We start from the raw sequence: 14237 nt of genomic DNA, 5'->3' as shown, positions 1-14237 counted from the left end.
GCGCTGAATGCAGTCAAATCTTCCCACAAGCAATTCTCTGTAGGATACAATACCACTCTGATACGCAGTTCTTAACTTCAGCTGCTATTCAGCAAGGCTACAGTCCTTTGCAAGCACTCCAAAAAAGCCCAAGTACAAATTTTCCTCTCACCAGTACATCAGAAAAGTGCTCTTCTATTCCTCTCTTGCAGTTCTTAACAGGAATTTCTACAAGGAAGAACTCAACATCCAACTAACTTCCATGTGCACGCTCAGGCCCCTGCATTCACTGCCTCGGTTCAAATCTTAGGAATCTCAGCTGCAAAAATTAGGAAATTAGGAATTAGATGATTAGTTGGTTTGTACCATCACTGAGCTGGAAGACAGGGAGTTGTAATTTATGTGCCTCGTACACATATGTAAGCCCACAAATGCCACTGAGAACACGTGCACTTGGTAACAGGGGGAAAAACCCAACTCTACTTCTCCATTCCACTCGCAGAGACTTGAAAAAGTGAGATGCCCTCATCACTGGGAGCCTGGTCATTTTAAGATTTAGAGGTAGACATTTAAGAAAGGCATTTTCCACTAATCATATATGAATCGATATCTCCTTCCTATCGCTACCTTTGTGGAATCCAGCCGCAAACTCCAAGCTGATCTTTCAAACGAAACGCTGCTGCTTCCATTAACCCCCTAGATTGCTATAATCAAAAGCGTACCTGGCTACAAATGCCACTCTCCAGCCCCAGTTAAAAAAGCAATTACAGAGTGTGACCAGCTGGAGCAGCTTTGTTAGGAGCACAATGCAGAAAATAAGATCAAACGCTGCTTGCACAGCGCCCGGCGCTGTTGTCATAGAAGCACAACGCTCGCGCTGAGGATGCTGCGGGTCGCTTCTCTGCATCGTTAAGGCAGCGGCGGCTGGCGCACAAACATCTCAAAGAAAATTCCATCTCCTCGCTTGAGTTTGACATTTCCCTTCCCCTCCTCTGGTCACTAAAGTGAAACTGGAAGGGCTGCAGTACTAATTACTGATTGCAGGTCATTACTGAAGCTGTACTCGGCGAGCATTTGGGCTGAAAGCCTTCACGGCGCTGCCCTGAACTCGTGCGATTCCTCAGGACAAGTCTCTGAGTCCCTTCCCTCACCCACTCGGTGTCCCACCCCTACCCCAAGCTCTCCCTTGTTACGCCAGCACTAAGGGCTGTGCGCAGAGCTGGTTTGGTGAACAGACAGATCCCAGATAAAAATAATTCCTCCTACAACTTCTCCTGTTTCACAGGCCTGTTTTTGAAGTGGGTTCAGCTCCTGCTCCAGCGCAAGCGAGGGAGCCAAGCGGGGGGACGGAGCGGTGGGAAGCGATGGCAGTTGCTATGCTACTGAGAGAAAGGTCCCAAAATCGCCTCTCCTGCAGGCCCTCGGTAGAGCTTCAGCCTCGACAGCAGGGGAAAAGCGACGGCTCGCAAGTGTTGGACAACTCCCATCGGACACACCCTGTCGAGCTCGGCAGAGAATCACCGCACAGCACCACACACCTCGTCCTCCACATAGACGTCCTGGTGCGGCTGCTGCAGATATAAATTGTGCTTTCCCCCTGGGGAAAGGCTGTCTAGTTAGCAACACAGACCCCGTACACAACTACCTCCACTCTTTGCTTAGGACACGCCAAGCAAACCAGGGTTTCTTACAAGAGACCAAGTCAACCACAACTGGAGCACAGAGCTCGAGGGGCTTGTGCTGGCTCCAATTTAACTGCCGTGGAGTAATCCTCAACAAAACACTGATAACAGAAGACTTGGCTATATTACAGAAAGCTCCTTACGCACCAGAAGAAAAACCTGCCCATGAGATTGTCGCTGAGAATCCTTTGGTGAGACCCCGCACGCTGTTCTTTGGTGGCCTGCTTCTTAGTAGGTAACAGCATATGAATATCCACAACGTGTGTTCCCGGGGGCTTTAGCGATGGGAACAAGGCCTTAAACACATCCATTTTGTGGAAGTTTTGTGAGAATAGGCAGTTACGTAGCTCCAAGTACCTTATTATTTCCCTGTTGAGGAAAAAGCCTGCAGCGTGAGCTCGTCTTTTGTTAGCCAGAGAATTCACGCAGGAGGAGGATGCAACAAATGCTATGAAGCAACAAAATCTTAATCAGAGCTTATTAGCCACCAAAGAATACCTTCCTCAGTCAAGGTGTCTCTCCTGCCTTTATTCCCTACTTTGCTCTAATGCAATTTAAAAAAAGGAGCCTCTCACCCTAAGACACCTCCATGGGAAACCAGCCTCCCCCAGCTTCAGTAATCACTGACATACGCCATATAGGTGGCCTCACAGAGCTGGGCTCTTTAATTTGTGTCTAATGTTGTGGTAAACAACCTGTTTTGTAGTACAACATGAACCATCAAAATGTTACTGCTCTTACAAAGCAGTAGAAGTGGTCGCTACTGCCCCAGCTCTGCAATATTTACAGCCTATAGATAGCTGCAGTGAAAAGCAGTACACAGACTGGGTAAAGTTGATGGTGTAGCCTAGAAATCACCCGGTATATCTTGCCACAGATTTATTTCCAGAAAAAAAAAAAAAAGGGGAAGAAAAAAAAAAAAGTGGACTTCAAGTGTTTCCAGTCCTTATTATTTTGGCTACGAACTAATGGAGGGCTGGGGCTGGCTCTTCTCTACCTTACAGACAAAAACCAATAAATTTCATCACTATTTTGGAAGAATAGACATCTCTGTATTAGCAACTGCACGTGCCTGTTCACAGCCACGGCTGTTTCCATGTCCCACCATCTCTCACAACGTTGCAAGGCAAAAGTCTGAATTGCCTTTGGAAAAGGGTCTGCTTGCCTGCTGCCAGGCACCTCAGTTATCAGCGAAACACGGTCACATCGATGGAACTCAAAAGTACACGGAAAGAAGTATCTGCGTTTTCAACATTATCAGTCTCTGTATGCTGTGTATCACGCATTCTGTGCATTTCTTACAGTAACAACATCCCTTAATATTTGTCACTGCTTTATTTTTAAGGCCAAAACTGAAATTTACCACAAATGTTTTGTTATATACCAGTGGCAATTTAAACATGAATGTTTAATGTTTCATCATCATTTGCTAGCACACATACATTTCTTTTATTACACATAAAATAGGGATGATAGGGACAAAACTGCCACTGTTTAAGAGTCAAAGACCTTATGAGAGCATGCTACTCCAGGCTGCTTCCAGCCCAGCTTCCTGTGCTCAGCAACTGAGCCTCTGCTGCTTCTCCTGATGTAGTATTTTACTGCCTAACGGAGCTACAACTGGTAGGAACCATTCCCTATTTTACAGTCATAACCTCTTCTCTCTTACATCCATCTTATTGTTCCTGAGCTCCGGTACTCAATATAAACCAACAGAGAAGGGGCAAAGAAGGTGACTGTCGTTTGAAAGGGGTAAGTGGTGGCAGCACGGAAGAAGAGAAGAGGCACAGTCACAAACAGCTGTACCTGTATGACTCCTGGCCATCCACAGCCACTGACAAATGTGGAAGGAAAAAAAGATTACTAGATACACTCCCTTAAAAGCAGAAATAATGAGGCTAAATAAAGGTAGAAAAAAAGTACATGGAGCTAAAGTCAACATACAGAGCTAAAGTCAGACAGATCCCCAGTCTGCCAAGGCTCTCAGAGAAGCACAGACAGGAGCACTGGAGACAGCTGTGAGAACATTGCAACTGGTTATGGAAACCGTTCGGTCAGTTACGTAATAGGGGAAAAAAAAAAAAAAGAAAGCAAAAGATTCTTTTATCCCTAGTATGTAGAGTTTTGTAGTAATCCACAAGAGACGTTATTCACATGCAGCATAACTTCTTTTCAAAAGAATTAATACCTTGTGTTTTTTCCCCAAAAGTATTACAGCGTGTCTGTATTAAAAATATTCTAGTTGACAAGCCACACATCTAGTGTCAATTCTCTATGATAAAAAACACTCCTTTATGTGCTCTGTCATCTGAAAAGAAAACCAAAACCTTTTTTTCTTTTTCAGGAATTAAAGTAAGTTCTGAATCAGATCTCTATCTACTAATGACTTTTTGTTGGTGGTTTGTTTGTGTGTTTTGTTTTTTTTTAAAGCCAATGTACACTGTCCTGAGACTAAAGCTCATAAAGGAAATAAGGCCGTGACCTTAGCAAGTCTTATACAAATACTAGTACTACAAGAGAGATTTATCAGAAGCAGAAAACACATTATGAGCAATTAACATAACTGCTAGTAAGTATGTCAAGCAAGCGATAGTTACCAATTTAGATCTATAATCCATGAGACAGATGGAGGCTTTGCTGTGACTTATATGAATCAAGAGTGGTCACACTGTTGAACCTGTGATGTAGAAGCAAAAGGATTACAATATTTAAGACAAAGATGGGTAACGAGAATATTACAGAAGACAGTAATGGGTGGATAGGTTAGACTGGGGACACAGAGCTGGGTAAAGGTCTGAATTTCCTTCAGAAGGTAGCGGGGAAAGCCCTGTAGTGTACAAAGATAAAAGAGACAGTACTCGAGTTAGTAATAGATACCAAGAGAATAGTAGATACCCGAAGCCATCAGTTTAGAATTTATTAAAGGGAGATTATCTAGATTAATCTAAATTTTAATTTCCAGAGATGTTCTAGAAGGGGATGCAAACCCTCAGATAGGAATTGTTACACCCTCATCACAGAAAGGCAGCAAAGGGAACAGAACCACGGAGGAGCTGAAATACATCTCCATGTATTTCTGTTTTGCACAAAGCCTGGGTCAAAGTCTACCGCACAGCAAATGCCAATTACAACAGGACGTGTAAATGTCTGCAACCCCACTTACAGCACATCTATATAAAAATAACTGCCTTAAAACAATAGGTTTTCCACATTTAGAAGAAAAAAAAAAACACATAACAGAATTCAGTCCTCATTTTCATGTTTAATATAATCTAAAGGCCAACTTCACCTCTGGTGCGTTTCCTCTCCAGCAGACAAGTGCAAACCCCCACTTGTTATCATGACTTATTTTATACTGCCTTGTGGAGGCTGCTGAAACACCCAGACAAACTCAGACCTCATGTAAATAAGCTGCAGCCACCAATTCTAGGTAACAATTTGGATCAGACAAGGACAAATCCTTTCTCACGATCCACACAATTGACAATCACCTCACTTGGCACACAAAACGGCACCTCGCTCTTGCCCAGACTACTCCACATTTTTCTTGATTACGGTTCCCTGTGTTCTCACAGCCCTGGCCTCTGCAGCAGGTATTTCTGTCACCACCTCTGACTCTCACTTCAACACTGTCCACGGTTTCAGGGAACTTGGTTTTGAAGCTTCATCCAAATAACTTAACTGCTAGATCTAGAACAAAAATAAGTCAACAGTGGAAACAGAAAGAAAAGCCACTATTTTGTTGCTTTAGAAATGTCAGCCCCTCATCTTGACAGCAAAAGCTAAAATTGATTTATTAATGAAGTCTTCACAATCAGATTTTTGTAGTGGACTTAGTCTGGAAACCACATGCTGTGAATGAGTTCAATATACGCATGACAACTGAAGAAGAGAAAGCTCTAAACAACATGGCCAGTTTATCATTACTCATTCAGATTTGGGAACACAAGCTTTAAAAAGTGCTGAGAATTTGCTGGGTGTGGAATAAAAGTCCAGAATCTGTGTCTATCCTCCCTTTCCCATCAACTCTCTTAACTTTACCATCACAATTTGTCAGGCAGCAGGCTGGGACTGTTGTCAGAAAGACTTCCTGGAGTCAAACATCTCTCTGGGTGTCTGGAACCATGCCTCTCCCGTTTCCTGCATAACGTTCAACATCCTTAATGTCCATTTCAGAACCATGGAAAAACTCTCAGGAAGAAGAAATTTATTACTCTATTTCTACAATGGAAAAAATAAAGTAAAGTAATAAGAGTTTCCACATTGTTTACTCTCTGCTACGAGTGTTTTCTTTGTGGCTCTTTTAACATCACACAGGTTCCTGCCTGTTGGCAAACACGCTGCTCAGAAGGCACAGAGCACACCACTTAACAGCCCAGGGATCTCCCCTTCTGCAGGGGAACTGCTAGCTGAGCCTGGCTCAGCTCTTCCTGAAAGGGTGTGAGAGACTTACATCCTCTTTCTGCCCTAGAGAGCAGATGCAGGGAGGATTTCCCCAATTCCCTTAATATTCCAGCAAGCCTGGAAACCAGAGGAGCCAGGCATTTTCTGGAGCTACAGAAGTGCTAGCCAAGGCTGTCCCCAGCACGAGCTGAGAGGGCTGATCGCTGCTACAAGACACGCTGTCATTAAAGCCTTCCTGCTACAAACACTCCAGCCATGGCTGAGGTAACAGACTTCAATCCTCATTTGACTCTCCAGCTTTGCAGTTCTACCTCGGTTTCTCCAAGAATAAACTAGCAAATGTATACTGCCTACACTGAAGCAGCGCGGTGAAATAAGAACGCTCAGAGCAGCACACACAGCGGATCCGTCACAACTCTGCTCCAAGAGGGGTTCAGCTCGCCGCTGGTCCTTCCCCAGCTGGAGGACCGGTGAGGAGCGAAGTGCTGTGCCAGGACACAGCAAAGCCGCCACCATGCCCTCCCACTCTGCTGGAAAACAACGCCAGTTCAGCCACACGAGGGAATTCACACTGCTTGGAGCCACCGGCCGGCCGTACGCTGACTCTGACACCCATCCCACAAGCAGGCAAGAGACTTTTGCAGATTTTCCTACGTCACCAGGTCCAAAACCTTCCACCTGTACATAAAAATCAGAACCGAACCAGGTGACAGGAGGCTGGCTTCATCCTGTAGTAACACTCATGCCGCAGGACTGCGTGGAGACAGGGCTAGCTCAGAACGGCGCCGCGGTGCAGGTGAAGTTTGTTTGGCTGCCTTCTGCCCCCAGCCTCAAAGCAGAAAATCCATGAGGGACACGTTACTTCCTTTCTCTGTGCTACGCTGTCCATGCTGTGAGGTAAGCCAGCTGCTAACGCAGATTACAAGTGCCCCGACAATTCCCAGGTTTTAACTAGCTAACACTCCCGAACGTACGTCTTATTGCTTATGTCAAAGACCAAATACGACTGCGTTGCAGGGAGCTCAGCACGCATTACAGGAGCTCACTAAGTACCGCAGAACTTCAACCAGCGTGTACATGAAGTACAGCTGAAAGGCCAGCTCGGGACACGCTCGATTTTAGCCATTGGGACGTGCCTCCTGCAAACGCCCCCAGGCAGCACCCCCGGCCTCGCTGGGGAGGCTCAGGGGACACGCGTCCCCTCACACGAGGACCAGCCAGTGCGGTGCACGGCCCTGCAATACGTACTGCTGCCAAGAAGCTCCCTCATCTCCCCTTTTTGATCGGGGGCTGCATCAGACCACGGCAAAATGGAAGTAGGAAGAACACCACAAAACACGCAGCTCAGCTCACGACTACTACAGGCCAGTGATGGCTAGCGTGTTAACGAATGCACTGCTTTGCTACACCTAAGGCTCAGCAAGAAATACTGCTATTAAAACCTCAAAACATTAAGTCTTCTCAACTTGTTACTTGATAACGTGTCAGATCTGCAGAAAGGGCGGCAGTTTTGTCAAAATTGCAAAGGAAGTCTGATTTAGAGATTGGCTTATGGAACTCTCTTCTGACTTGCAATACAAATTGCCCTGATAAAACAGTCTTGAAGGCAGCGATCACACCAAGGTCTCAGTAAGTGCATATATAACTGTCTGCAGGACAGCGAGCACAAATAACAGGAAAGAAAAGCTTTTTAGTTACACGCTCATATATAGCGGTATACAGATTCAATTTACAGCCTGACAGAACTCCCATGATCTGCATCGAGATACAAACACGGGGGTCAAGACTATGTTCCACTGACAACTTTAACTTAGGATGGAGGGGAAGGAGGAAGAAAAAATAGAAAAAGAGGGCTATTTTAACCCAGGGCTAACCCAGGCTAGTATGAAGCCCCACAAAGAGTTATCAGCACAAGTGTGGGTGCAGCACTGGATAAGGAGTGACAAGGAACAAGGCTGGAGAGGTTTGAACCGGGTTTGCCACCAAGAAAGCGTGCAGAGAAACATGAATTAAAGTTCTGCAGTCACAGTCTTGGGCCAAGGGAAAATTCACATTCAAATTAACCTTTTTTTCTCTTTTGGGTCAGGTTAGTCTTAATGGAGGTCAGCTCAACCTGGTTCACTGCACAAACGTGCCGTGAAGAAGGGAAGGACAGCACGGGGACGGAACCTCGGGAGGCACAGAGACAGGAATGATGGTGCTGGTGTTGGCGATGCCGCCGTGATCCCACAGCACAAGGCCACCATGGGCATCGCACGTCCCTGCCTTGCTGCTGGCACACTGAGAAAAAACACATGGTCTCGGGACAGGTGGCAACAACACCGTGTATTTGGCACCACGTGAAGTGGAGGAAACGGAGAGTTGGTGCTTTTAGTGAGTGAAATTGGGATGGTGGAGCTACTCGGCTTCGTACAGCGGGCTCGCTGCCTGCTGCTGCTGGGCGCTGTGGACACACCAAGCGTCCTCCACCTGTGCGGCGGGCGAGTGACACGCGGGCGCTCTGCGGGCCACCAAGGCGCAGCCAGACCCTCGGGAGGCAGCCGGCCTCTGGCCTTCCCATGGCAGCACCAGCAGGAACAAAACCCCGTCCGTCTCACTGCCGGGCAGTTTTTAAGCGCTGCCGTTCGCCCAGCGGAAAACATCCGTGCAGAATGACAGGAATCGACAAGGATTACGCACCAGCTGGAAAACAGCCGGGGAGGCCACAGCCTCCAGCCCCCCCCACTCCCCCCCCCCCGCCTAGGTTATTTAAAAGATAACGCAACGGTATATCACCTTTAATAAATATTTATTTTAGAGCTGTGGCTGCATTTGGGTTCTCCTCGCGGCTCCTCGGGGGGGGGGGAGGGGGGTCTGCCCTTAACACCCCGCGGGCACCGAGCCCTCAGCCCGTCCGAACAGGGAACCCGGGACGCTGATGGGGGGGCGAGGACGAGGGAGGAACCCGAGGGGAAGCCAGGCGAGGCGAGGCGAGGCCAGGCGCCTTCCCGCCCTCCCGCCCCGCACACGAAGCCTGAGGGGACGGCGCCTGAGGGGACGGCGCCCCGGCGCCCGCCCCGACGGCTCGGAAGCGCCCGTTACCGGCGGAGGGAGCCCGGGCGCCGAGCCGCTGCTCTTACCTGGGGCGGCGGCGGCGGCGGAGGAGGAGGAGGAGGAGGAGGAGGAAGGGCAGAGCCGAGCCGAGCCGTGCGCCGGTCCCGCGGCCGTTGCAAGCGTGGCGGGAGCCGCCCCCCCGCCGGCACCTGGGGCGGCCCCGAAGGCGGAGCTGTGCCGGGGGGGGGCACCGGCAACGCCCGGGAGGGAGCGGAGCCGCCCTCGGGGGGGGGAGTCCCGGCACCGGGCTGAGGGAGAAGCTCGGTGCAGTGGCGGGACTGAGCACCCCCGAGGGTCCCGTCAGGGCTCGGGGCGCCGCTCAGCTCCTCGTGGGGTGCGAATCCCCTCAGCAGCCCCCGAATCCCCTCAGCAGCCCCCGCAGCTCGGGATGCGGAGAGCTTTGTGCCGGTGGGACTGTAACTTGCCGTTCCTGGTCTTGCAAGGGCTGCAAGAGGACGTTTCTCTTCAGTAGGAGTGTTGACTCTGAAGCCTAGTGACTGCACTGCTATTGAGGAGGAAAAAAATGAGGTGGTAGCTGTGAGCTCTTTGAATTGCTTGCCTGAAAGAGGTCTGACAAAGTGCTTAATGAAGACCCTCTTGTCTTTAAAATCCTTCAGACAGACCCCAAGTTCAACATCAGAGGCTTGATTTCCATTGTGACCTTTCTCTGGCTGGCAAACCAAACCAGCTCTCAGAGATGATCCCCGAGAGAATGCAAACAAAAATTAATCATGAGTGTTTTAAACACCCCTCTGGCATGACTAACGAGGCACTTCCTAAACAGCCAGCCAAGACGGCAGCGCATTTCCCCACTGCCTGGCTTTAAGCAGGCGGCCAAGCACAAAGAGCAGGTTCTTGGTTCACGAGAGCGGCTCCTTTTCAGGGGAGATCAGCGCAGGAGCCACCTAAAGATTCAAGAACTGCAAAATTGCAGCCTCCAGGGACCAGCTCTGATCTCAGGGCTCTAAACCAGAGCAGAGATGCTGCTGTGCCCTTGGCACATCGCTCTGAGCACTGTTCCCTTCCTGCCCCATCTCATCGTGGTGGAGTGTTTGGTTTGGTGTGCGGCACTTTGGCTCGGATACTGCCCACACTTTGTCTGCTTGCAAAAAGCTTCTTGCACGTGTAGTGATCTGAACTGACCGTCTTTGGACTGGCTTGTAGGTCAGCCAGCCCTTGGATAAACTTTAGCTTTATAACAGCTCAACCACTTGAAAGGAGTCTGTAAATTACTTTTACTGCTACGATTTCCCCAGGGTAGCTGACCAGTTAACAGTTTGGTGGGAAGGTAGAAAGCCAGAGAGCGCTGCAGTGCCACATAACTAGAAAACATCCAAGGCTTGCATTTTAGGAGCAACACAGGAGTGCTGCAGGGAAGCCTCAGGAAAACCTCTTCCCACTGCAGATCAGAGATGCCACGTGGCTTCTTGATTTTACTCAAGTCAGAGCTATTTGCCAGGTGGCTCAGCAGACAATTCTACCCAGCATCTAAATGATTTCCTACCCTCACCTAGAATGGCAATGTTTATTTGCCATCGACACCACAACTAAAAATATTGTTATATAAGCCAGGACGCAGTCATCAAGAATCTAACCAGCCCTGATTTAAGCCTTAAGTGAGACATCAGCTTTGTGTAGGCAACTTGACATAATCAATACTATAACAAAACCCAAGACTCATTAGAATAGTTATTTCAAAGACATTCTGTCAGGCTTGACACCTGCAGAAGTCTTTTTAGCTCTTTGCAATCCTCTCATTGCTCTGGGAAATGTTTTCCGCCTTTTCCAAAGGCCAAGTTCCACACTACCCAGGACAATGTCTGCAGCGATGGTGCTAATGCTTTTCCCTCCTTCTGCTGACTGATGCTCAATCTAGAAAGCATTGCAAGCCAACAGCCCTGTAAAGCACCAGCATGGAAGACAAGTGGTCATGGGCAGATATCTCCACCTTTGAGGGGTGGGACACATGATGGTTTAGGCTTACCTGGGCATCTGGTTAGTGATCACCTAATTTACCAACCAAGGATAGCAGCCACAACAAGCGCAGAAGCACTGTGCAGCCTGCTTCCAAAGGCACTTCCAGACTTCACGCTCTCTCTGAAATGCCAGTGTTTATGTCCAGCTGCACTGGAGGATTATAAAAGCACTCTCTCAGTCAGGACTCACTGAAAAGAGGGATGCACTTAGGTAATTAGGGGACAGAGGAATTTGTAGTGATTCTTTTGCAAGGCTGTTTTGGGGTCCGTCTATCATTTAGTTTTGCCCTGTTTCTATAATTTAAGAAGAGAAAATTGTTTGCTCTTCTAGTGCACTTTCCTTCTAGGATTTGATATTATGTGGTCATCAGTTGCTTACATGGCTTCCAGTGAGGGAGTTCTGTATTATCTTAGATTTATTGGTGGCCAATTGAAGACAGGGAATGGAAGAGAACTCCCACAAGCACACGGAGTTGGAAGGGAAGAGCAGATGTTACACTTCATCTTGTTTTCTGGCATGTGGATCTCACTGACTCTCACAGCAGTTGAGCAAACATATTTATCAAGCATGATATGCATACTCCACTACTCTCCCAACGTTTCTAATTCAAGTTACTGCATCCACACAAAATGCAACTGACCTAGAGAAACAATTTTAATCTCTTCAGTTCCTTCTTTTCTCAAAACAGTATTTTATCTATGACTACAACAAGAGCAGCACCAAAGCACCTAAATCAAGGATGATGCCCTGCTATGGGTGATGCTGTAAGCAGTAATAATACTAATGACCCTGTGTCGAAAAGGCTCATTCTCTAAACTCATGATAAGCTCTGGTCACATAGGAAGAACAGTATCTCATCGAAGCACTGTTTGCACATGGAGCAATGGCTTCAGCTCATTACCAGCTGTCGTCTGGGGAAGCTCAATGAAAACATGCCAATTGCAAGAAGAAAACCAAATCATCTTTGTTTGAATAGGTAGCACACATCCAGGCACTTCCTCACTTCAGTGAGGAAAAAGCAGCATGTATGCCCCATGCTGTCTCTCCAAGAGGTGTGTGAATTTCATTCTCTTCATCAGAGCTAGTGCACCAAAGTTCTTAAAAATGTCGTTTGCAAACGGATCATATCAGAAACTGCACAATAAAGTGACATCTAAATTTGACTGTGCTGCCAACAGAGTTTCTCTTATGCACAGCATGTTATGTTGTGTCCTGAAACATGCTCAGAAAGCAGGGAGAACATCTGCAGTTCTCACCAATTAATATTTCTGCAGCACTTCTACCTCCCCCATACAGTGCTTGTGCTAAATGGCTCAAAAATGAGTACATACCAGTAAACAATTTCTAACCAGCAACTGGTTACCTACAGCCTTCGCCAGACACAGTCCAGCCTGTGCTGCCCTGAAGCCCAGCTCCCACAGGCCTTCATCCCGTTCCCTGGGGTGGCAGCAATGGCATCATGCCCTTTGGAGAAGGGGGAAACTCTAACAAGTTGTCTCCCCATCATCCCCACATCATCGCAGAGATGTGGGAGGAGTCACCTGTGTTGGTTGGAGGAAGGAGAACACGGGAGCAGCTCAGAAATGCTCAATTGTTTTGACAGCAGCCACCCCTCGGTGATCCCATGCCCAGGACGTACCCTGCGTGCTCCCTGCACCTTGCTTGATGGGCTGCTCTGCGCCTGTCCCCGGGACGAGTGCCAGCACTGGTGGCGTGTCACGTTTCCTGCTGCTCTGAGTCACAACCTGGAACGCTTAAAGCACAGGTCAGCCAGTTTCTGCTTCCAGGGTAGTTATGAATGGAGAAGCTTGGTCTCTCTCTCTCTCTCTCTCGCCCCTAAAGGAATCTAGCTCTAATTTAGCCATTACAAAATTACGCCATATTTGGCAAAACCTGGAGGAGATCGCAGAAGCCTCGCACACTGTTCCCTCTGCCTGCGACAGGTGACAAGCCCCAGGAACTGGCTGGCAGCTGAGATGCCTCCTCCTCGGCACGCTGACGTGGTGGCAGCGGGCTGGCGGCGCAGGAGTGAATCGCCACCTCTCCTAGGAGTGGTGCTCCCCAGACAATGGCAGGCCTGGGAATTGTGCGCAGCCACTCCTTACGCTAGACAAACTTTGAAAGGAAAAGCAAACTGAGTTTATCTGACTAAACTGCTTAACAAATTGGCACCTGTTTCTTGGAGAAAGAAAGGTGGAATGTGTTAATAATATGCCAGATAGTTTTGAGAGAAAGTGACTTTCACCAGTTAACAGACCTTCATAGTTGCTTCTTGGTTCCCTTCAGACAGCAAACTCACCTGCTAGCTAGCCCCCAAGACAACTTACACAGCTCTCTGGAAGAGGGATGCAACCTTTTAGATCAACCTTACCCTTTCCTTGAAATGCACATGAATCGGCAGTGAAAAGTTCCATCACCTCCACGGATACACGGCTTGCATCCACACAGGCTTACTAGCACCTCACTGCAGAGCTGTTTCGTTGCATAAGCTGTATGTGAGGGCAACGAATGAAGCTCATTAGCAGTTTGATACAAGTTAGATATGATGGCAGACAAACAGACACGGGGATGAAAGTGCATTTGACTAGTACCTCCTAAACTCTCAGCATGCCAGAGTGACGGACGGGTTGCTCTGGCAGTGCTGGCGTTCCTCCCTGTTGCACTTTTGTTCCCTGCTGTGAAGCGTGGTGAAGGAAAGGTTTCCCGAGCCTCTAGCTGACACTTCCTTAAAGCCTGCTCAGCCCCAGGTGCACAGAGCAACCTCTGTTCCTAAGCAGCCAGATGGCTAGCTGCAATCTAGTCACTCTTTAATTAACTTTGCATTTTTCCTCTGTGGGTTGTTTCTGGGAAGAAGGGAGCTGACAGCATGTTTGTTTACACGAGATTGATTTGGCCTGGCACTTCCCTGTGTCTATACTAAGAATTTTGAAGTGTCTTTGGGTTTTGTTATCCCCATAAATGGAGAAGCTGAGAATCCAAGGGGATTTCTGTGATGTATCTAAAGAAGTTACGTAAGGATGGAGGTTTACTGCAAGTCATATGCAAATAGATATGAAAACAAAATGAAGCTGATGGGGGCAAACTAATCTGAGGCCTTGGTTA

General features: G+C 48.0%; 1 protein-coding gene across 3 annotated transcripts in view; it reads right to left on the bottom strand.

Annotated features, from left to right (window-relative positions):
- RAB3B (RAB3B, member RAS oncogene family) overlaps positions 1–9792 on the bottom strand; it is a 57173-nt gene extending 47381 nt beyond the window's left edge. The window contains exons 1-2 of one of the 3 annotated variants that reach the window (XM_080603327.1): positions 9185–9320; positions 4259–4338 (exon numbers count right to left, since the gene is read on the bottom strand). In XM_080603327.1, coding sequence (XP_080459453.1) covers positions 4259–4279 — 21 coding nt within the window. In that variant the 5' untranslated portion in view covers positions 4280–4338; positions 9185–9320. Of the gene's footprint in view, positions 1–151; positions 303–4258; positions 4339–9184 lie in introns of those variants that run through there. The other 2 variants (XM_080603326.1, XM_080603330.1) reach the window with 2 other exon arrangements.
- Positions 9793–14237: the final 4445 nt, after the last annotated feature.

This window comes from Anser brachyrhynchus (assembly GCF_964034855.1).
Source record: "Anser brachyrhynchus genome assembly, chromosome: 8".
NCBI lineage: Eukaryota > Metazoa > Chordata > Aves > Anseriformes > Anatidae > Anser > Anser brachyrhynchus.
This window is presented reverse-complemented; position numbering and strand designations above follow the sequence as displayed.